This window comes from Haematobia irritans, chromosome 3 (assembly GCF_050003625.1).
Source record: "Haematobia irritans isolate KBUSLIRL chromosome 3, ASM5000362v1, whole genome shotgun sequence".
Taxonomy (NCBI): Eukaryota; Metazoa; Arthropoda; class Insecta; order Diptera; family Muscidae; genus Haematobia; species Haematobia irritans.
In genome coordinates, this window is record NC_134399.1 from 89,203,902 (window position 1) to 89,228,907 (window position 25,006).

The 25,006-nt window shown below is 35.7% G+C and overlaps 1 protein-coding gene across 2 annotated transcripts in view; it reads left to right on the forward strand.

Annotated features, from left to right (window-relative positions):
- The window catches only part of LOC142228228 (anoctamin-2-like), a 46,540-nt gene extending 23,706 nt beyond the window's left edge, over positions 1-22,834 (forward strand). For both annotated transcript variants that reach the window (XM_075298605.1, XM_075298606.1), the window contains exons 4-11: positions 13,841-14,009; positions 14,072-14,127; positions 14,182-14,340; positions 14,413-14,573; positions 17,557-17,801; positions 17,860-18,463; positions 21,048-21,535; positions 22,415-22,834. In XM_075298605.1, the coding sequence (XP_075154720.1) occupies positions 13,841-14,009; positions 14,072-14,127; positions 14,182-14,340; positions 14,413-14,573; positions 17,557-17,801; positions 17,860-18,463; positions 21,048-21,535; positions 22,415-22,690 (2,158 nt within the window). In that variant the 3' untranslated portion in view covers positions 22,691-22,834. The remainder of the gene's footprint in view (positions 1-13,840; positions 14,010-14,071; positions 14,128-14,181; positions 14,341-14,412; positions 14,574-17,556; positions 17,802-17,859; positions 18,464-21,047; positions 21,536-22,414) is intronic.
- The last annotated feature ends 2,172 nt before the right edge of the window (positions 22,835-25,006 follow it).

The window sequence follows — 25,006 nt, forward strand, 5'->3', positions numbered from 1 at the left end:
GTCCGTATTGTAATGTACCAGACCAATATCTGAATAGGGATGTAAGTTTTGTAAAGAATATCATAACATCTTAGAATTGTGAAAGACTTAGGACTGCGGGAGCCTTCTTTCGCTAGCACAATCGGGTGGGGGGTTCGTGTCCTTTCCTCTCACAACCACTTTCCCATCACAGCATTATTTTATTTCAGACTCCCTATTTATTTGAGTAATTAATGAAATCTTACATGGACCGAAATGACTAGAGAAAACTACAAAAAATTAAAGATTTTCCCCACTCTAGTCACAAATGAAAGGTAAATAGAGACAGGAGTATTTTCTAAAAATTGCCAACGTTAAATGTATCCCAGATGTAATTGGGATAAATTGCCTCAAAACCCTCGCCATACCAATGTTCTGTTGGCATAAATTTTAACAGAACCCCTAACCAAAATTATTTTCTTTTATGGCCTCATTCCTTGAAAACACTTATGAAGAATAATTTACCGAGCCATGATTTTTATATCATTACCTTCAAATATTTATTAATCGATTATATGTATATGATTCTAACATATTTTAGTTAAATTTTAAATTATATCAATTCAAAATTATTCAATTTATATTATAATAGGAAATTTTACTCATTAATATTAAAAAAGAGGAAACAAAATTTACGTCCCTAATAGGGTTAAGAATCAAAATATCTAACTTTCACTCATAAAGAAATTATACCATGGAATCAAAACAAAACAAATAAAACCTGCCCTTTTGCTATGAGCACAATAAAAGAGAGATCATAAGAGAGGCTTAGTGTATGGTAAACCAGTTATTTGGAGATTAAATAGTCTTTACAAAAATAGAGAGAATAATAAAAAAAGACAATAATATCACACCATACTCTTTTGTGCTCTCTCAATTATCGATATGTATGTGCATAGATAATTGTATTAAAGGGGAAAAAATAAAATAACTCAACACCGAAAAAATGGAGGAAATAATAAAGAGTAAAAACTTACCAACAACTCGATCATGATGAAGGCCTCCATGTGGTCGATGATGCTGTTGTGATGTAAATGTTAATTATGTTAAAGGGTGTTGATTACGCCGTGATAATATTTTTGAATGCACATTTCCCAAATTAATTTTACTCATGGCAACATCTCAATATATAATTTTATACACTTAAACGATCTGAAATGTTTGCTTAAATTTTCATGTTCTATAAAAATAATTTTAGATTTCAATTCCAATTGAAAACTTAGAATTCATAGTTACGAATTTTACCAACTATAGCCGATGAAATGAAGATATAATTATAATTATGTTTTTTTTTTGTTATGACGATCATATCAGGTTTCATTAATATTCCGGAAATTTGTAGATGTCACAGTGGTCTGGGCATCATAGAAAGGCATCAAACTCCAGTTGCATCGAGATTTTATCGAGACAGGGTAAAAAATGCGGCGATGGGATTAAAAAAATCCAAGCATTTATAGTGATGAAAATGTTCTAAGCCATTATATCATTGGAGCACATGTGTCGAGATTTACATCCAAATTTTGGTATCAAGAATTCTGGCAGGAAAACGAAATTTCAGGATTGTCTTTTTTCCAAAAATTATGAAGCTACTACCCTGTGGGTAGTAGCAATCCTTTTGATGAAAAAAAGGTTTCCGTACTTCGAAACGTTGCGTGAGCATAAAAAATGTATGTCACGTTTTCCCAGATTTTTTTGCAGATATATTGGAAGTATTGTATTTTATCTAGCAAAGTTTAATTAAATGTTAAATTCTGGCGAGAAAGCAAATAATCCACAAAATTATTTACCTTTAGAAAATACTGTTTAAATATTAAAGTAAAAATGTGATCAGTGGAGAAGTTTCACGAAAATTTATAAATCACTTGCTGATTAAAATGAAAAATTTTGATTTTTTTCTCTTGGATAGAAACACTTTAGCTGTGATCTGGTTGCCGTTTCACAGAGGAAGGAAGCTCACGTTTTTACCCGAATCGATGAAAGAAAGGAGTTTTGATTTTCTCTATGATGCCTAAAGAATAATGTCAAAACTGCGCGAATAGTGGTGTTGCCATTTCCCCGATAGATCACAAAATATTTACCCAAATTTCACTAATGAACACAGGGAAACATAAAATAAATTTTGGTATTCGCACTTACGAAATTTTTCCTGGTCATTTAAATTTCGATTTTATAGGATTTAAATAAAAATCCGATTTTTAAAATTTTCCACTACATTTTCTTATGGTATTTATTTAATAAATATAGTTAATTTATGGAATTCACTGAATAAATATGTTATTATGTACAGAGGGATTCGCGTATAGACTTCTTTAATATAGCCCAATTACAAACTGCGTAATAAAAAAAATGAATCATCATGTGTAAGCTAATGTAGAAGTTCGGACAAAATTCACCACTGAGCAAAAAGAAGCGCATAAGAAAAAAATTACCATTGAAACATTTTTGGTTTTACGTAGTAATCAAGCAAAGATCACAAGAATGCAGGTGTTCAATTTATTTGGGCGTATGTATAACAAAGAGCAATGAGTAAATACACATAGAGCAAAAAATCATATTTTGTTTGTTCATACAGCTGAATGCAGATTACACTCATCGACAAAAGTGTGTCGCACAACGAAATTAATTTGAAAAATCTATTTTGTCTTATAGTTGATTTTACTTTCCGTATCAAAGCGGCCACTACAAACCAGATTATTTCCCTGTTGCTCAAATGGGAAATAAGATGGAAAATGGTCGGTAATATGATTCGCAAATAAATACAATTTTTTTTTCTATCAAATTTCAAATTTCATTCAAGTCTATATTGTTGACAGTGAATATCTAGTATGATATGTAAAGTTCTTTACGGTTTTTTTGTTTTTGCTATTGATTGTTATAAAAGTTACCTATCTAAATGTATCTCATATTCAAAATGTTGTTCGCAAGTGTTCAACCACTATTAATTGTTTATAAAATTGATATTAAATGGGAAAAAGGTAAATATCTCAGGCGCATACCAATTTTTCCATTATTGACGGATATCTTTTCCGTGAAATGTCCCTACGATTTTTCCATCCATGTCCTCCAGGACATAGTAGTTGTTTCCTAATTTTTCGCGAACTTTTGCCTTGAGAAATACTGGTGAAAACTTAGCATTGAACCCCTTTTCGAAATTGCTTTGGGAAAATTTCGTCGAAAAACTATTTGCCCAACGTTAAAAGTTTGTGGCCTGGCACGAAGATTGTACTGTTGTTGATTTTTATCATAGGCAGCTTTAATATGTTTCATTAGTTCATTCCTTATGAGCTGGAGCTGATCGTCACGACAAATACCTGTAGTAGGCTCATTAAGTAGATTGAGGCCCCTTAATAGGCCATATGTTGACCCGTGGGTCACCATATCAAAGCCAAATAATGCGTGGTAAGGCGAACATTTTATAGATTGGTGAATAGCATTTCGTAACGAACAACTAATTGAGCTAAGATGTTGATCCCACATGCGATGATCTTTTTTCAGATATGCCCGGATACCAGCAATAAGCGAACGGTTAACCCTTTCAGAGGCGTTGGCTTGCGGCGAATAAAGAGCAGTGTATATATGATTAATGCCGTAGCTGGTAAAAAATGCATTTAATTCGTTTGCTCTGAATTGGCTACCGTTATCGCTTACTATGGTCTCCGGTACACCATAAACATGAAAAATATGATGTAGTAAAAATTCCTGGATTACACTCGACGTAAATTTTCGAAGAGGGCACAACCAATGGAATTTACTTAAGTGGTCTAAGACAATTAGGATACCTATGTAACCGGACTTGCTTCTCGGATAAGGCCCCAAAAGGTCAATGTAGAGCCTTTGAAATGGACGGGTTGAAATGGGCTGATTTCCCATAGGGGGCTTCAAAATCATATTGGGCGCCTTCGTGCCCTTGCAAACTCCACAATTCCTGACGTATTCTCGTACATCTTGTACAAGACCAGGCCAAAAGAAATTCCTTCGCAGCAAATCAATCGTTTTGGCCATGCCTCCATGTGCTGCCACCGCAGAATCATGAGCCCTGACGATCGTTTGTCTTCGAAGTGCTGAAGGTACCCACAGTTTCCACGCCCCTTGTTCCTGCCCCTCTTCACCCGAATAGTGTTCAGTTCTATGGTAAACAAATCCGTCCACTACTCTCAAATCAGGAAATTTAGACTGATTTTCATTAACTTTGGTCCGCAGTGTAATATATTCCTCGTCGGAAAAATGTGGTGATTCCAGATCTATTTCTGGCTCAGTCAGATCAATACCAGATATTTCGTCATTCTGAATGCGTGACAATGCATCTGGAACTACGTGTTCACTCCCCTTTCTATGGCTAATGGTGAACTTATAGGGTTGCAGCTTGAAGACCCATCGGGCTAACCGCCCACTTAAGTCTGGTTGCCGCATTAGCCATAGAAGGCTGGAGTGATCCGTAACTACCTCAAACTCCTGTAGTTCCAGATAGCATCGGAATCGTTTTATCGCTTCCACTGCAGCAAGACACTCACGCTCAGTGACGCTATAATTGCGCTGAGCAGTTGTGAGCTTCTTGCTCATGAACGCGATGGGCTTTTCCTGACCGTTTTCATCTAACTGCACGAGGACTGCGCCAATGCCGTAGTCACTCGCATCGCAGTGTAAATAAAATTTCTTTTCGAAATCAGGATTGGATAAAACAGGTGAAGTTGTCAGTAAACCTTTCACTTTTTCAAACGCACACTGGGCCTCGGGAGTCCAATTGAACTTCCTTTTAGATTTTAAAACCTCAGTAATGTGAAAGGTTTCAGACGAAAAATTCGGTACAAACCGTCTATACCAACCAGCCAGTCCTAAAAATCCTCTGACTTGCTTCAGATTTTTAGGTACTGGCCAGTTCGAAATAGCTATAACCTTTTCAGGATCGGTGGTGATTCCTCCGTTTCCGATTAGATAACCCAAATAATTAACCTTCGTTACACAAAACTTACTTTTCGAGATGTTCAGAGTAAGATTTGCTTTACGAAATTGCATAGACAGCCTCACCAGTACCTCAATATGAGAAGGAAAATCTTCCGACACAATGACGAGATCATCCAAATAACCAAACACACAGTGGCGTAAGTCATGAGGAATGATCTCGTCCATTAGCCTGCACATCGTCTGCGGGGCATTACAGAGCCCGAAAGGCATGACCACAAACTGATATAATGGCCTTCCGGGCACTGTAAATGCCGCCAGATGTTTGGACTTCTCGTCCAGGCTAATTTGCCAGAAGGCATCCTTTAAATCCAATTTGGATATTAAGTTTGCCCTCGGCAATCGCGCAAAGATTCCTTCTATATTGGGTAATGGGTAGGCGTCTTTCTTGGTTACAGCATTCAGACGCCTTGCATCCAAACAAAGTCTGACTTTATTTGGTTTAACCACCAACCGCATTGGAGAGCTCCAAGCTGAGGTTGATGGTTCTATTACACCCAGCTGAAGCATCCTATCAATTTCCCCAAACATCAGTTTTTCCACCGCAGGGGATACTGGATAGAACCGCTGTTTTATTGGGGTGGCATCACCCACATCAATCACATGACGAATCAAGGTGGTTCTTCCAAGACCCTGGGCTTCAAAACTCGGAAATAGATTTATAACTGATTCCAATTGCTTCGCCTCTTGTTCTAATAATGGAAATTTATCCACATCAGAATGATCAAGTGCCTGAATTTTCTCATATTCTATATCTGGTTTCAAAGTAAAAGTGCTCACAGAAGAATTTTCCGTAGCTACAAAATCGACAGATTCCAAAACGTTAGGAATCAAACCAAAAGTTCTCCAAAAATCAATCCCTAGGATTAATCTCTGAGAAATAGATGGAATTATAAAAATTTTTAATGGCTTAGATTTGCCACGAAATGAAATATTAACATCTAGCCATCCAATTACTCTTTGTGAAGTGCCATCAGCAGTTTGAATGTGTGATTTACATCGTGAAAAATTGGGAAGTTTAGAAAAATCCTGGAGAGCCAAATCGGACCCAATACAGCTGATGCTAGCACCAGTATCTAACAGTCCGTATTCCTCATAGGTCAGGAAAGAAACTTTGGCAAAATATCTCCTGTCGGATGGTTTGGAAATTATGACCGAAACCAGGAGTTTGCGGCAAATCTTTCTTGTCCTGTAATAATTTCTCAATCGTAAAGTAGACCGTTTGGGCTTTGATCTACGAGTAGCCGAAAGAAAATTAATATCAAAAATAGCATTACGTTTCTTCATGTATTGAACAAGTCGTTCATGATATGGCAGTCGTGGATACAGAAAAGCTGGTTCTCGTTGAAGTAATTGTGTTTCCAAATTATCTGGTCTTTTCAAAATAAATTTGGGCATATAACTATTATTTGTCTCGTCTTTATGCGAAGAAAAATCTAAATGATTGTTGCAAATTTCAGTCTGGGTATTTTTATTGAAATGATTCTTAGCATGAAAAGTGGGATCCACCTGATTATTTATTCGATCTGGGGATCCATTTTTATCGAGTTTTTTGATTTAACATGTTGTCTGTTTTTACAGTCAAAGCAGTTCGGTTTATACGTGTTTTTCTTTCCACACCCATAGCAAAAAATGCTTCGATCGCGCACGCAATCTTGCCAATGGTGGCCAACTTCGTCGCAATTCCAACATTTTTGGTTGGGTGCCACCCTATATATGGCATCAACAGTTTGGGAAAGCTCATCAGCCGAATCATGTTCTCCATCAATTTCGGAAACATATTTTCTAGGAGCTGAATTTATGAGAGTATTTCGTGTCGACAAGTTTCTCCTGACATACTCATCGCTGAGAAAATGTTCCCGTGTTTGGACAAGTTGTCGAAGATGAGAAATAGAATTTATTTTCACATATAATAAATCTTGTCGCACCTCAGGTCGAAGATTCCTGGGTAATATTTCAATGAGTTCTTCCTCCGACATGGGAACAGGTAGCCTATCCATTATAGACGATATGGATTCAAAGAAAACATCAAATGACTCATTAGGCTTTTGTTTCCTGTTTCTTATTTCCTCCCTAATGTCGTAAGATGTTTTATAATCCTTATATTGAGCTCGAATCGCATCGCTAAAATCGTTCCAGTTAAAACATGATACCTGCTTATGGTATCTCCAGTACCATTCCTTAGCTTTCCCCATTAGCAGTGTATTCAAGTTTCGACATATAATTGAGAAGTCACCATTAAAGTTATCGTTAGTCAACGACCTAACTCGATAAAGGAATTCTTCCACATTCAACCCCGTAGAAGATCCATCAAACCTCAAGTTCCAACTCTGGATTATAGAGGTAGCTTTATCAGAGGTAATTCCATTACTTCCGGAGTTTGAGTACATGTTGGGAGATAAGTTAATAAAATTTTGTCCGTTATTATTTACTGGATTATTACCAGGAGGAGACGACAACGAATTCCGGACCTCAGGAGGGTTCGAATTAAAATTCGGTGCGTTATTAGGCACACTAACATTCGGTCCAGAATGTAAATTAAGACCCCGTTCCTGAGAATTGTTAGAGTTAGAATTCTGATTGGGATTTGACGTAATATTAAAGTTCTGTAATAGACGAGTCAAATTAGTCTCTATTAAGCGGTTAATTTCGTTATAATCAATAGAAGTCGCAACTGTACGAGGGTTTTGCCGTGGATCATCCTGGACCGGGCCCGCCTGGTTTGGACGCATTCTATCTCTATTAGGTGTCACGTAACCTGCAATATCCACAGAAGAGCTGAGATCGAGCTGCGAATTATGCTCTTGGAAAAGGTTACGATTACTTCGAGTGTTATAGTGTTTCGACAATGCTCCTCTCGGTTTTCCCTTTTGGAAATGTTTACCAGAGTTCACAGTCTTAGGTACTATAACAAGAACCCTTAATTCATTCAATTGGCATGGACGTTTGCAAACAGGACATTGAGAAGTGGTACTCAAATATCCTTCAATACACGCCCGATGAAAGGGATGAGAACATTCACTTATTATGAGGCAGTCTTGCCCTTCTGACATAATCTCATTACATAATTGGCATGATGAAGGCGCAATACTGGCCGGTTCCAATGCGGATTGTACGGAATTAGATTCCGGAGGAGTCCGTGGAACAGACATAATTAAAATAATGTCACGAATCAAGAAAATAAGAATCAAAGATATGTATACAGAAGGAAAACAATAACTATATGTTTTCCTCAAGCAACAACAAAAACAAAATTGAGTATGTGTTTGTTTTTCCAAAATATAGATAATCAGTGTTTTCATACAGGATATGAGTGCCAAAGAAAAGAACAAATAAAAAAAAAAAAATTGGGCAATTTCTAAAACTACTTGGAAATCAAAACCAGTCTATTGTACAACTAAAAATACCTAATGTACGGAACTTTGTGAAACACACCAGAATAGAGCTTGTTGCCGAAAATCTCACATCTGCAAATCAAAGGTCTGTAAAATGCCATAAGCAAAATTAGAGAAATCCAAAAATTGATTTACAGGTTCTGATCCCTAAGTTCGCCAAAGTGGTACATAAAGGTCAATAAAATAGAAATTCATATGAGCTCAATCAACGATGAATGCCCTACTTTTTGAAAATACTAACCAAAAATCCTGATCGGTTAACTAATCGAATAAATTATCAAATGGTCAAAAATCCAGATAGGTTTTAGCAGTTATTCAAAAAAAAGTAACAAGCACCCTGACGTTGCCCAAAATGAATTTACGTGATGAAATCTATATATCTAATAAGAGCCAAAAAGACAGAGGCATTTTTCGGCCCCACGTTGGGCGCCAAATACTGTAATGTACCAGACCAATATCTGAATAGGGATGTAAGTTTTGTAAAGAATATCATAACATCTTAGAATTGTGAAAGACTTAGGACTGCGGGAGCCTTCTTTCGCTAGCACAATCGGGTGGGGGGTTCGTGTCCTTTCCTCTCACAACCACTTTCCCATCACAGCATTATTTTATTTCAGACTCCCTATTTATTTGAGTAATTAATGAAATCTTACATGGACCGAAATGACTAGAGAAAACTACAAAAAATTAAAGATTTTCCCCACTCTAGTCACAAATGAAAGGTAAATAGAGACAGGAGTATTTTCTAAAAATTGCCAACGTTAAATGTATCCCAGATGTAATTGGGATAAATTGCCTCAAAACCCTCGCCATACCAATGTTCTGTTGGCATAAATTTTAACAGAACCCCTAACCAAAATTATTTTCTTTTATGGCCTCATTCCTTGAAAACACTTATGAAGAATAATTTACCGAGCCATGATTTTTATATCATTACCTTCAAATATTTATTAATCGATTATATGTATATGATTCTAACATATTTTAGTTAAATTTTAAATTATATCAATTCAAAATTATTCAATTTATATTATAATAGGAAATTTTACTCATTAATATTAAAAAAGAGGAAACAAAATTTACGTCCCTAATAGGGTTAAGAATCAAAATATCTAACTTTCACTCATAAAGAAATTATACCATGGAATCAAAACAAAACAAATAAAACCTGCCCTTTTGCTATGAGCACAATAAAAGAGAGATCATAAGAGAGGCTTAGTGTATGGTAAACCAGTTATTTGGAGATTAAATAGTCTTTACAAAAATAGAGAGAATAATAAAAAAAGACAATAATATCACACCATACTCTTTTGTGCTCTCTCAATTATCGATATGTATGTGCATAGATAATTGTATTAAAGGGGAAAAAATAAAATAACTCAACACCGAAAAAATGGAGGAAATAATAAAGAGTAAAAACTTACCAACAACTCGATCATGATGAAGGCCTCCATGTGGTCGATGATGCTGTTGTGATGTAAATGTTAATTATGTTAAAGGGTGTTGATTACGCCGTGATAATATTTTTGAATGCACATTTCCCAAATTAATTTTACTCATGGCAACATCTCAATATATAATTTTATACACTTAAACGATCTGAAATGTTTGCTTAAATTTTCATGTTCTATAAAAATAATTTTAGATTTCAATTCCAATTGAAAACTTAGAATTCATAGTTACGAATTTTACCAACTATAGCCGATGAAATGAAGATATAATTATAATTATGTTTTTTTTTTGTTATGACGATCATATCAGGTTTCATTAATATTCCGGAAATTTGTAGATGTCACAGTGGTCTGGGCATCATAGAAAGGCATCAAACTCCAGTTGCATCGAGATTTTATCGAGACAGGGTAAAAAATGCGGCGATGGGATTAAAAAAATCCAAGCATTTATAGTGATGAAAATGTTCTAAGCCATTATATCATTGGAGCACATGTGTCGAGATTTACATCCAAATTTTGGTATCAAGAATTCTGGCAGGAAAACGAAATTTCAGGATTGTCTTTTTTCCAAAAATTATGAAGCTACTACCCTGTGGGTAGTAGCAATCCTTTTGATGAAAAAAAGGTTTCCGTACTTCGAAACGTTGCGTGAGCATAAAAAATGTATGTCACGTTTTCCCAGATTTTTTTGCAGATATATTGGAAGTATTGTATTTTATCTAGCAAAGTTTAATTAAATGTTAAATTCTGGCGAGAAAGCAAATAATCCACAAAATTATTTACCTTTAGAAAATACTGTTTAAATATTAAAGTAAAAATGTGATCAGTGGAGAAGTTTCACGAAAATTTATAAATCACTTGCTGATTAAAATGAAAAATTTTGATTTTTTTCTCTTGGATAGAAACACTTTAGCTGTGATCTGGTTGCCGTTTCACAGAGGAAGGAAGCTCACGTTTTTACCCGAATCGATGAAAGAAAGGAGTTTTGATTTTCTCTATGATGCCTAAAGAATAATGTCAAAACTGCGCGAATAGTGGTGTTGCCATTTCCCCGATAGATCACAAAATATTTACCCAAATTTCACTAATGAACACAGGGAAACATAAAATAAATTTTGGTATTCGCACTTACGAAATTTTTCCTGGTCATTTAAATTTCGATTTTATAGGATTTAAATAAAAATCCGATTTTTAAAATTTTCCACTACATTTTCTTATGGTATTTATTTAATAAATATAGTTAATTTATGGAATTCACTGAATAAATATGTTATTATGTACAGAGGGATTCGCGTATAGACTTCTTTAATATAGCCCAATTACAAACTGCGTAATAAAAAAAATGAATCATCATGTGTAAGCTAATGTAGAAGTTCGGACAAAATTCACCACTGAGCAAAAAGAAGCGCATAAGAAAAAAATTACCATTGAAACATTTTTGGTTTTACGTAGTAATCAAGCAAAGATCACAAGAATGCAGGTGTTCAATTTATTTGGGCGTATGTATAACAAAGAGCAATGAGTAAATACACATAGAGCAAAAAATCATATTTTGTTTGTTCATACAGCTGAATGCAGATTACACTCATCGACAAAAGTGTGTCGCACAACGAAATTAATTTGAAAAATCTATTTTGTCTTATAGTTGATTTTACTTTCCGTATCAAAGCGGCCACTACAGTATCTTAATTTTAATTTTATGCGACCTTCATTGAAAGGCAGAAAACTGCCAAAAACCGCCTGAATTTTAAAGAAGTCGAATCTTTAACTCGGAATCAATACCAAAATCCTTAAGGGAAAGTCAAAATCTTTGGATCCAAGTAAAGTTTTTTTATACCCTCCACGATAGGATGGGGGTATATTAACTTTGTCATTCCGTTTGTAACACATCGAAATATTGCTCTAAGACCCCATAAAGTATATATATTCTGGGTCGTGGTGAAATTCTGAGTCGATCTGAGCATGTCCGTCCGTCCGTCCGTCTGTTGAAATCACGCTAACTTCCGAACGAAACAAGCTATCGACTTGAAACTTGGCACAAGTAGTTGTTATTGATGTAGGTCGGATGGTATTGCAAATGGGCCATATCGGTCCACTTTTACGTATAGCCCCCATATAAACGGACCCCCAAATTTGGCTTGCGATTGCTCTAAAAGAAGCAAATTTCATCCGATCCGGCTGAAATTTGGTACATGGTGTTAGTATATGGGAACCACCGTGGTGCAATTGTTAGCATGCCCGCCTTGCATACACAAGGTCGTGGGTTCGATTCCTGCTTCGACCGAACCAAAAAGTTTTTCAGCGGTGGATTATCCCACCTCAGTAATGCTGGTGACATTTCTGAGGGTTTCAAAGCTTCTCTAAGTGGTTTCACTTCAATGTGGAACGCCGTTCGGACTCGGCTATAAAAAGGAGGTCCCTTGTCATTGAGCTTAACATGGAATCGGGCAGCACTCAGTGATAAGAGAGAAGTTCACCAATGTGGTATCACAATGGACTGAGTAGTCTAAGTGAGCCTGATACATCGGGCTGCCACCTAACCTAACCTAGTATATGGTCTCTACTAACCATGTAAAAATTGGTCCATATCGGCCCACTTTTACGTATAGCCCCCATATAAACGGACCTCCAAATTTGACTTGCGATTGCTCTAAAAGAAGCCAGTTTCATCCGATCCGGCTGAAATTCGGTACATGGTGTTTGTATATGGTCTCTAACAACCATGCAAAAATTGGTCCACATTGGTCCATAATTATATATAGCCCCCATATAAACCGATCCCCTGATTTGGCTTGCGGAGCCTCTAAGAGAAGCAAATTTCATCCGATCCGGCTGAAATTTGGTAAATGGTGTTGGTATATGTTCTCTAATGACCATGCAAAAATTGGTCCGCATCGACCCATAACTATATATAGCCCCGATATAAGCCGATCCCCAGATTTGACCTCCGGAGCCACTTAGAGGTGCAAAATTCATCCGATCCGGTTAAAATTTGGTACGTGGTGTTAGTATATGGTCTCTAACAACCATGCAAGAATTGGACCATATCGGTCCATAATTATATATAGCCCCCATATAAATCGATCCCCAGATTTGTCCTCCGGAGCCTCTTGGAGGAGCAAAATTCATCCGATCCGGTTGAAATTTGGAACATGGTGTTAGAATGTGGTCTCTAACAAACACGCAAGAATTGGTCCATATCGGTCCATAATTATATATAGCCCCCATATAAACCGTTCCCCAGATTTGATCTCCGGAGCCTCTTGGAGGAGCAAAATTCATCCGATCCGGTTGAAATTTGCAACGTGGTGTTAGTATAAGGCCGCTAATAACCATGCCAAAATTGGTCCATATCGGTCTATAGTTATATATAGCCGATACCCAATCACACAAAAATTGGTCCATAGCGGTTCATAATCATGGTTTCCACTCCAGCCAAAAATAATCTACCAAAAATTTTGACAAAATTTTATTTCTATAGAAAATTTTGTCAAAATTTTAGTTCTATAGAAAATTTTTTCCAAATTTTATTTCTATAGAAAATTTTGTCAAAATTTTACTTCTATAGAAAAAGTTGTCAAAATTTTATTTCTATAGAAACTTTAAACTTAATTATATACGTATTTAATCGACCTTTTTTTAGTTTAATATATACCACGTAGGGACTATGTGGTATATATTACGGTGTTAGGAAGTTTTAAGATACCTTGCCATCGGCTTCAGTAGAAGTTTCTACGCAATCCATGGTGGAGAGTACATAAGTATATACTTGTTTAGTATAACTAAGTGATTCGACTTAGAAATGGGCATCTTTACACGAAAAAAATGTTGTTAGGCTCAGATCAACTTGGCTTTAGTAATTCGGAAAAGATCTTCAGAATTAATGAATCTTTAAATGTGTGGACCTTTGTACCTTGGTTCCCAAGTATTTCTGTATAAAAATTATCTAAAAAAAGTAGCCTTTAAAAAAAGTAGCCTTTAACATATCTTTTTTACGCAATTCCATAATATTTTCAGATTTGATTATGAACGTCCGAATTTTTTTGATGCTGGCACCAGAATCTACATAATAAATTTCATACTCGAACGTCAACATTTTGTGGATTGTGAAGAAACGGCCAATAATTTCGGAATAGAAAAGCTTTTAGCCGATGGAGTCTATGAGTGTGCATACAGTTTACATGAAGTATACGAATTATTCATAAATAAAAACCAAGAATAACTGATTTCTTTTGTGGTCTTTTACAGGAGGAAGATCGTCAAATTTTATTAAAAGAATGGGCTTCACTACGAAAATGGATGCAGTAAGTTTTGATCATTCTCAACCATAAATTTGTCCTTAACACTATTTACTTTAGCATACAACCTTTGGATGCCATAAAAGACTACTTTGGGGCTAAAATAGCGATTTATTATGCATGGCTTGGGTTTTACGCCCATATGTTGATACCTTTGAGTATTTTGGGTATTCTAGTTTTTGTTTATGGATTTTTCACATGGAATTCAGATTCTATCAGGTGCGGAGAGATTATAAAAAAAAAAAAATTGATCCAATTGGAAATTACTAATGAATCTTATTTTATTTTCAGTCATCAAATTTGTAGCAGTAATAAATCTACACTAATGTGTCCCCTTTGCGATAGAAATTGTGATTATTGGGAGCTGAGTAAAACCTGTCGATCTTCGAAAATAAATTATCTGATTGACAATAATATGACGGTCATATATGCATTTTTGATGTCTATTTGGGGTAGGTAATAAATCAATTAGCATTAAAAAGAAATGGCAAGGATATACACTGAAAAATATGTTATCGTGAGTACAAAGATTTCTTGTGCTAAAAATACAAACATTTTCTCCTTGGCCAAAAGTCGAAAATGTTTCAATTAAGCCTTAGAGTAAGTAAAGGGTGATTTTTTAAGAGCTATAAAAATATTTCAAAAGAAAAACGCTTTTGGATACTCTTTCCAACATTTCGACTCGTATAATTTAAATGCTTCAATGGGCCTTCCAGTGAAGCGGGATTGTCTGTATAAAAATGAGCTTTAACATAGCCCCACAAAAAAATGTCTAAAATCGTTCAATCTAGGGGGTCAATTGACCGGCCCCGAACGTGAAATAAAATGTTCACCGAACCTGTCTCTCAATAACCCCGTTATTACGTATGCTGTGTGGTAGGTGCCACCTTATTGTTGAAACCACATGTCATGCAAGTTAAGCTCTTTCATTTAGGTCGAAAAAGTTACATAACATATCACCTCACGGTAGAGCTCACCATTCACAGTTACGTTACAATTTGCAGCATCTTTGAAAAAGTGCGGTGCAATGATGCCACTAGCACATAAACCGCTCCAAACTGTAACAGCTGAGTAAACCAGAGTTGCCAAAAAGATAATAGATAAAAACTCACTCACAAACGTGAGTCGGTAAAATCTGCACACAGAGAAAGAATATGATCAGCCCAAATATGTTTCAATAGCATAATATTGTTTTTTCACGGAGGAGATGTAACATGTTATTTTTTCGGAAAGTAAAGCTGGTTTCGACAAGCATCCCAGCAAAAAAATTTGGAAGTTTTTCCAAAGGCACAACTTTAAAAGCACTTCCAGAAGATGCACTCCCAATGATGTTCTTTATTTTAACTACCCACAAAATTCTTTTAATTAAATTTTTATAACTTGTTTTTTTTTTTTCACATTTTTAATAGGTAATTTTAACTTTTTTGGTTGCAAGTAGGTTAAAAACTGAGTAAAAATTCCTAAAATGGTACAAATCGTTTAAATTTTGTCGAAAAAATGCTAAATCCAATCTGAAAAAATTTAGAATTTTTAAAAATATTTGAGGTCAAACGTTTCCAACAAGCATTAGCATCCATTAAAAATTATAAAAAAATATACAAATTATTTATTTGACAAAATATCACAGATTTTTTAATTTACATTAAAAACATTGAATTTGGATCACACCTAACAAAGTGATGCAAGTTCAATGCAACGGCTGTTGAAATGGAGGACTTCCGTCCTATGACAGGCCCATGTTAAATTCATCGCTTCTGCGTCAATTTTTGCACCACTTCCGATTGTTAGTGCCAATCTTCCACTTTGGTATTGTTAGTGCCAATCTTACTCTCCAAAATGGCCCAAGCGCACAAGTTCCATTGAGATCCAGAGATTGGTAGAACAGTGACAAAGGCAGAGTTCCAAGGTCTTAGCATCCCCAAATCACGCCTCACATACACCATCCTCCGTGGGTCCTATGCGGCACAGATGTGCTCTCAATTCTAGGTGCCCGGTTTTCCACGGCTCTCTTGACTATCGTCCTAATCTCTTAATTTTCCACTCTTTTACTTATATGGGTTATCCCATAGTGATTTGGTCGTCAACGTTGCATTAGTTCACATCGCTTTACGTGTCTCTTGTACCCATTCATCCAACTCGGCTCGCGTTGCCATTCTTGGCTTTGCGTTTTCCAAGTTCACTTCCCTATGTTTCCTAGTTCTTATCGCCAGTTCATCTGTCTTTAAGTTTCCTCTTATTCTGGCACCCTTGAGATGCGGATCCTGCCGTATTCCGAGTATTCGTTGATCATTCTTTTGCATTCCAATACGGTTCGCGAATGGGCCGTAATGTCTGCTATTGCCTCCATTGCCCTCCGGCAAACTGTGCAAATGTTCACGTTTTGGACCTCGCGTTTTTTCCTAGCCAATTAACACTTTCCATTACGGAACGCGATTATAACTTCAAGATTATGATGTAATGGGAATAAGACCTCGGTGTCTGGGAGATCTACATATACGCCCCGTCCTTCGATCCATCGCTGTGGTATCTGTTCTAGGGTCACATTCTCACAGGACCATTTTACTGGCGTCAGAATATCATAATCGTCAGCCATGGCCACCTCAAGTATAGGATCGTGGATCGTTGCCGTATCTGCCATTAGAATCACCTTCTCCCCTATTATCCTTTGATGGTTCGTCATGTTTCGTGTTTTCGTCCACTCTACCATCGGCGATTGTGATGAGATTCAAATTAATAGGCATGATTTTGTCTTCTCCGGGTTAACATTCAGACCCCTGGGCCTTGTCCAGTGATATGCCATCCTCGGGATCCTTATGCGCTACTGCAGAGTCTGCTAGGATCCGTTCTCTGTAGAATCGAAGGTCTAAATTTTCAGCTAACCTCTTTGGAATGACTTCTCATTTGACCTTCACTTTTCGGAATTTCATTTCTGGTATTGTTATCGGTTTTTCGTTCTTTTTTTGGACGCAATGCAACACTGTTAGTAACACAATAACACTGTTAGTAACACAATAACAATGATGGAGTGCTCTAACGATTGCCACTTGTGATTTTCCAGTCAAATATAAAGCAATCGCACTATCACGCTTGAGCTCCATTCAGAATAACTTTATTTCTGAAACCAATCAATATGTTTTTGTAAGCTTGTACCCAATGAAATCACCTTCGCTTAAATAAATATGTCAGTTGTCAGACGAGCGGTTTTGAAATGAGAGCAACCTGATGTTGATCTATATATTCGATATTGCATTCTGAAGTCGACCCCTCATGTGGTTCGGACCAATAATTACTGCTCCACTTAAAACAGACCAATGCAAGAAGATTGGTGTCAGATGTTGACGTTTCATCGGACAAATGCTTACTCTTGCTAACGTCAACATAAAATAGAATAAACGATTTTCAACCTTAATATTTCCAAAATGTTTTCTATTTCAGCGATTATCTATTTGGAGCTATGGAAACGATACTCTGCCAACCTTATATACCGCTGGGGGCTAACAGGCTATTCAAATGAAGTAGAACACCCCCGTCCTCAATATCTAAAGAAGTTGAGTAAAGATCGAAAATTGGCCGAAAAACTCAAACAATTGGACGAAGAAAACTTATTTGACCTTGATATGCCTTACTGGAAAACTAAATTTTTTCCAAGTCTCACCAGTTACAGTCTTATGCTACTTGCGGTAAGTTTATTGTCCCATATGAAATATACCGAATACTGATAAAGATTTGCTTCAACAGATATCCATATCACTGATAGCCATAGCTGGCATGATTGTTTATCGTATGGCTCAAATGGCCTCTCATACAATTTTTGGCGAAGCAAATTCGATGACAGCCAGAATTATGCTTATGCCAGCAACTGCTGGTTGTATCGATTTGATCATCATATCGGTGCTCCACTATGCCTATTCCTATTTGGCAAAAATTTTAACGAATTTGGAATATTGTAGAACTCAAACGGAATACGATGAAAGTTTAACTCTGAAAATTTATAGCTTTCAATTTGTGAATTATTACTCCTCGTTATTCTACATTGCATTTGTGAAGGGGAAATTTGTTGGCTATCCTAGGGAATATAATCGTTTATTTAATCTTCGCCAACAAGAATGTAATCCTGGGGGATGCCTTATGGAATTATGTTTGCAATTGGTTATCATAATGATTGGTAAACAAGTGGTCAATGGTATTGTGGAAATAACAGTGCCGCTATTGAAGAAACGGCTGAAGAAAAAATGTACGAGTAAAAATAAACAGAAATTGCAAATTCATAATCAATGGACAAAGGATTATCATTTACAGCCTTGGAGTTCTAGTCTTATGTTTGCTGAATATCTGGAAATGGGTAAATATTTTTATTGAATAGAAAATATTTTTTTTTATTATAAAATACATTCGGTTATCTAGTACCTTTTTCTCGACTAAACAGCCGAATCCAAAAAATCACTTTTTAATTTGTATACCAGGAACACATACTTGAAGCGCTTCATATTCATTATTACCTTTCTAGTGATGTACATTAAAAAAAAAAAAAAAAATCTTATGTACCCTCCACCATGGATTGCTTAGAAACTTGTACTAAAGACTGTCATCCACAATCGAATTACTTGGGTTGCGGTAACACTTGCCGATGGCAAGGTATATTAAAGCTTCTTTACACCGTCTTCTCAATTGTCAGTTAGTCCATAAACAAAAAGAGGGCGATTAAATACGTATATAATTCAATGTAACAACATTTTCTATAGAAATAGAATCTTGACAAAATTTTCTATACCAATAAAATTTTAACAAACTTTGAAAAATATTTCAAATTTTGTCAAAATTTCTATAGAAATAAAATTTTGGTAGGTTATTTTTGGGGATCGGCTATATATAACTGTAGACCGATATGGACCAATTTTGGCATGGATGTTAGCGACCATATACTAGCGCAATGTACCAAATTTCACCACGTACCAAATTTCAACCGGATCGGATGAATATTGCTCCTTCAAGAGCTCCAGAGGTCAAATCTAGGGATCGGTTTAAATAGGGGTTATATAATTAAGACCGGTATGGACCAATTTTTTCATGGTTGTTAGAGACCATATACTTACACCACGTACCAAAATTTCAACCGGATCGAGTGAACTTTGCTCTTCCAAGGGGCTCCGGATCACAAATGTGGTATCACAATGGACTGAATAGTCTAAGTGAGCCTGATACATCGGGCTGCCACCTAACCTAACCTAAGGGGCTCCGGAGATCAAGTCTGGGGATCGCTTTATATGGGGCTACATATAATTATGGACCGATATGGACCAATTCCTGCATGGTTGTTAGAGACCACATACTAACACCACGTACCAAATTTCAACCGAATCGAGTGAACTTTGCTCTTCCAAGGGGCTCCGGATCACAAATCTGGTATCACAATGGACTGAATAGTCTAAGTGAGCCTGATACATCGGGCTGCCACCTAACCTAACCTAAGGGGCTCCGGAGATCAAATCTGGGGATCGCTTTATATGGGGCTACATATAATTATAGACCGATATGGACCGATTCCTGCATGGTTGTTAGAGACCACATACTAACACCACGTACCAAATTTCAACCGAATCGGATGAATTTTGCTCATCCATGAGGCTCCGGAGGTCAAATCTGGGGATCGGTAAGGGGGTTATATATAATTATGGACCGATGTGGAGCAATTTTTGCATGGTTGTTAGAGAAAATATACTAACACCATGAACCAAATTCTAGCAGGATTGGATGAAAGTTGCTTCTCTTAGAGGCTCAGCAAGCCAAATCGGGGGATCAGTTTATATGGTAGCTATATATAATTATCGACCGATGTGGACCAATTTTTGCATGCTTGTTAGAGACCATATACTAACACCATGTACCAAATTTCAGCCGGATAGGATGAAATTTGCTTCTCTTAGAGGCTCCGCAAGCCAAATCGGGGGATCAGTTTATATGGGGGCTATATATAATTATGGACCGATGTGGAAAAATTTTTGCACGGTTTTAGACACGATATACTAACACCATGTACCAAATTTCAGCCGGATAGGATGAAATTTGCTTCTCTTATAGGCTCCGAAATTAAAATCTGGGGATCGGTTTATATGGGAGCTATATATAATTATGGACCGATGTGGAGCACTTTTTGCATGGTTGGTAGAGACTATATACTAACACCATGTACCAAATTTCAACCGGATCGAATGAAATTTGCTTCCCTTAGAGGCTCCGCCAACCAAATCTGGGGATCGGTTTATATGGGGACTATCTGTATAATTATGCACTGATGTGGACCAATTTTTGCATTGTTGTTAGAGACCATATACTAACACTACGTACCGAATTTCAACCGGATCGGATGAATTTTGCTCCTCCAAGAGCCTCTGCAGTCCAAATCTGAGCGTCGGTTTATATGGGGGCTATACGTAAAAGTGGTCCGATATGGCCCATTTGCAATACCATCCGACCTACATCAATAACAACTACTTGTGCTAAGTTTCAAGTCGATAGCTTGTTTCGTTCGAAAGTTAGCGTGATTTCAACAGACGGACGGACGGACATGCTTAGATCGACTCAGAATTTCACCACGACCCAGAATATATATACTTTATGGGGTCTTAGAGTAATATTTCGATGTGTTACAAACGGAATGACAAAGTTTATATTCCACCCATCCTATGGTGGAGGGTATAAAAAATATGTCCACTAGAACTGGTTTCATAAACGGTTACTTATTTTCGCTTTAGAAGTAAAAACCCGGTTAGACGGTTACTTCTGCCAGGACAAAAATGGTAGTGGTAATCTTATCTTAAATCCTTACCATCTATATTGTTCTCATTTCTACTTTATAAGGAGTAGGATTGTAAATTAAACAATCCATAATATGTTATCTAACTTACTTTCTTTTTCTATGCTTTTAGTTATCCAATATGGTTTTGTAACCCTTTTTGGATTGGCTTTTCCCTTGGCCCCTCTATTTGCCTTAATCAACAATGTCATTGAAGTTCGGACGGATGCTCTGAAGATGCTAAAATATATACGAAGACCTATGGCTCAGAGGGCTCATGAGATTGGTGTATGGTTCAATATCATGCAGGTTGTCACAAGAATTGCAGTAACATCGTGCGCCCTTATCATAGCATTTTCTACAAATTTCATACCGAAATTGGTATATGTCTTATACTCCGGAGATACAGAATTAACTGGCTATCTTAATTTTACTTTGGCGCATTTTAATACCAAAGATTTTGAAATTCAACCAAGGATAAGCACATCACAATATGCCAATGTAACATCATGTCTCTATCCTGATTTAAGGAATCCTCCATGGCATCCACAGCCCTATGAGAGACCTGTAATTTATTGGAAGCTACTATTGGCTCGAGTGGTCTTTGTTGTTTTATTTCAGGTAAATTTTTTATCAATGGTTTATTAGTATATCCTCATCAAACAAATGTAATGCGACTGTAAAAAACAACCCCAGAAAATAAGTTCACACAAAATTCATTGATATATAATCCAAAATTAATTTTTATTAACCCTTAAATGCACAAGGCCACCGATTCCTCCGAAAAAATATAATATTCAAAATGCTAAATAAAGAACATAAACATACCTCTTTTTTCCAAAAAATATGTTTTTTTTTAACAATCGTTGAATCTTAAAAAATACGGTGCGAATTAAACTAAGTTTTTATATACAAACAAACAATTTGATTTTAGTAGAGAATGTTTACACTACACAGTTTTTTTTACCAACATTACTTTCATCTCTGGTAAATATTGTTTAACATCAATATTTGATTTTTATTTTTGTCTGCAGATTACTCAGAAGTACAACAAATTTTCCGGAAAGACATATTTTTAGAAATAGCGCTATTATGTACTAAATACAACTAACTTAATTTGATAGATTTCTGTCAAAATTTTAAGACGTAATAATTTGTTTCTTGTTATATCGTAAAAGATACAGTGCGCATTTAAGGGTTAATATAACAAAACATTTTCAATGAGTCTACGATCATTTTCATTAATAGAATGAAAAGCTTCGTTCCTTATAGAAAATTCATTAAACTAATGAAAATGTTTATTATATTTACAAATTTGTTTCGTTGTCTCAATTTTAAAGACACACTTCGTTAATATAACGAAGCCTTCCTATTTGCCTTCTATGGCATTTCTAAGGCACACTTCGACACTGCACTGAAAAAAAGCATGCATTGCATTTTTACGATTTGTCTATGTTTGTTAAGATTTATCAATTATTCACATATTTTTTTATCACCCAGAATATCACCGGAGCTATACAGACTGTGATTGCCTGGGCAATACCAGACGTTCCCAAGAACCTAATTAGACTTATCAAGAGTGAAAACTTTTTGCTTCGTGAATACATAATCGAATATGAAAAACATCAAGCAATGGAAGTAACTACCAACGATGTTACATCTTGGATAAATCATGTGAATGAAGAGGAAAACGGTGACGAATATAATTCTTTAGCATCCAGTAACGAGGATTACATCAAAAATGATGCCGGACGCGAAGAAACTACATCGTTATGATGAATCTCTAAATACATCTGGCTTATAAATAGGAATCATGCTGACATTTCATTTTCGTGTGCTGTAATGTGAACTGTTTTATTAAATATGAATTTAGACTGTTCAGTAATAAATTAATGATATTTTTAAGTGAAACACTAAGTACATGTTTGCATATGCTATTTTGATTTTTTCCATATGTAATAAGTAGAACAAGTATATACGGCCGAAAGTTCGGCCAGGCCGAATCTTATGTACCCTCCACCATGGATTGCATAGAAACTTTTACTAAAGACTGTCATCCACAATCAAATTACTTGGGTTGCGGTACCACTTGCCGATGGCAAGGTATCTTAAAAAATCCTTAACACAGTCTTCTAAATTGTAAGATAGTCCATACGTGGTATATACACCCTCAAAAAAAATCGCCTCTTTAACATATGTTCCAAACATATTTTGCAGGAAGCACATATATTATTGGATACTGCCGAAACATTAATATCTTTGTTTTATGTGAACATATTATATGTTTGGAAATATTTTGAGCCCAAAAATGTTATATGCTTGGAAGAATTTTTCCCAAAGACGATTGTGTGCTCATTCCCTAACATACTCGTTATTTTCACTTCCACGAAATATTTTAATTCTTGGCACCTTTTTCTGTAATACAAATAATGTTGAAGAAATTATTCACTTTTTTATTTTTTTAAATTTTACCTTTCGCCTGCACGGAGAATCGAACCGAGTACCATACAGTTTGTAAGCCAACACACTATCCACTGGGCTACGTAGCTGTTATGGTCACCAGCAGATAATTATCGTTATAAGTTACATTTATATAGCATAGTTTGCAGCGCCCACGAGCCCATGCAAACATAACATTATTTAACAGAAACATACATTTGTTTGCCACGTGGAGCAGTGGCTAGCATGTCTGCCTTGCATGCAAAGGGTCGTGGGTTCAATCCCTGCTCCGACCGAACACTTTTTTTTTTGTTTTTTTTTTTTTAATTTACACATTTATATTTATACTATATTAAATTTTTATAATAAAACATCGAAATGTGGGTTATTAAAGATTTATAGTCATTAACAGCGCTTGATATAAACGAATTTGACTGATTTTTGGATAAAATATTATTTTTTATTGCAAAAATAACAATTTTGTAACAAAAAACTGTTTTTGGTACAAAACTTTAAAATTTGGAAGGAATTCAAAAACTTACAAAAGAAGAACGTGGAGTCGAGTATAAACATACATAAATAATTTTATAATATAAATATAAATTTATTTAGGCGTGAGCAGTTTTTTACTAGCATTTAACACCATCGGTCTAAAATGCCTTTTATTTTTTTTAATAATTCATTTTAAAGAAAATAAAATTTTTAAATTGTTTTAGCTGCAAAACTCGAACTTAATGCCCGCTTTTATATTTGAAGGTGTCCGTTAACTCCTCTTGGACTACTTATTAATAAAGAGGAACTAAACTTTGTTTTTATACATTTTACTGTGTAATTTTTCACTATTTCCTCCTTATTTCATTTTACTGTCCCAACTCTAAAAAGAGTATAGTGCCCTTTCGTTATTTTTATGAAGACCCCTCATTTCTTTTAACGAACCAAGAAAAAAATTGTGCCCATAATGCCAAAATGATAAATAAAACACATGTCCACACATACAGAAAATGCTGCTCTCAAGGCGAAAACACAGGCTTTTTTTCAAATGTCTATTCTCTTGGTTCCGAATGTCCATTCTCTTTATTCAAATTAAATAATATTTAAACTTAAGCATATCAAATTTTTTGCCTTATCATAAAACAGTTTTCTGAAACAACATACAAGCGGTTTCACAGAAATTGTTCTCTTTTGATTCTTTCGCTGTGTTAAGTTGATATCTTTTGTCAACTCTCCCGGTTTCCATCTCTATTTCTTTCTCTATACTCTCTCTGTCGCTTTGAATAAAATATCACAACATATGTATGTTTAGTCGAAATTTGTAAATTTATACATGTTTGCATTCACACATATGATTTTTATGAAACATTCATGCCCCAAACATAATATATTCTAACATATTAACATAGGTGTCCCAAACATTTAGTGTTAGTTTAGGAACATTACATGTTTGCACTTAAATATATTGTGTTTTAAAATTGTGCCCGAAACACTTTTTGTTTATATCGGAACATATGAAAAACATATATTTCTAAGAGTGTACTAAACAAAACAAGTATATACAGCACTAAGTTCGGCCTTGCCGAATCTTAAATACCCACCACCATGAACCAAATATTAGGGTTTCCTTTGAAATTTCAAGAGGGCTTGAGGACACTTCCC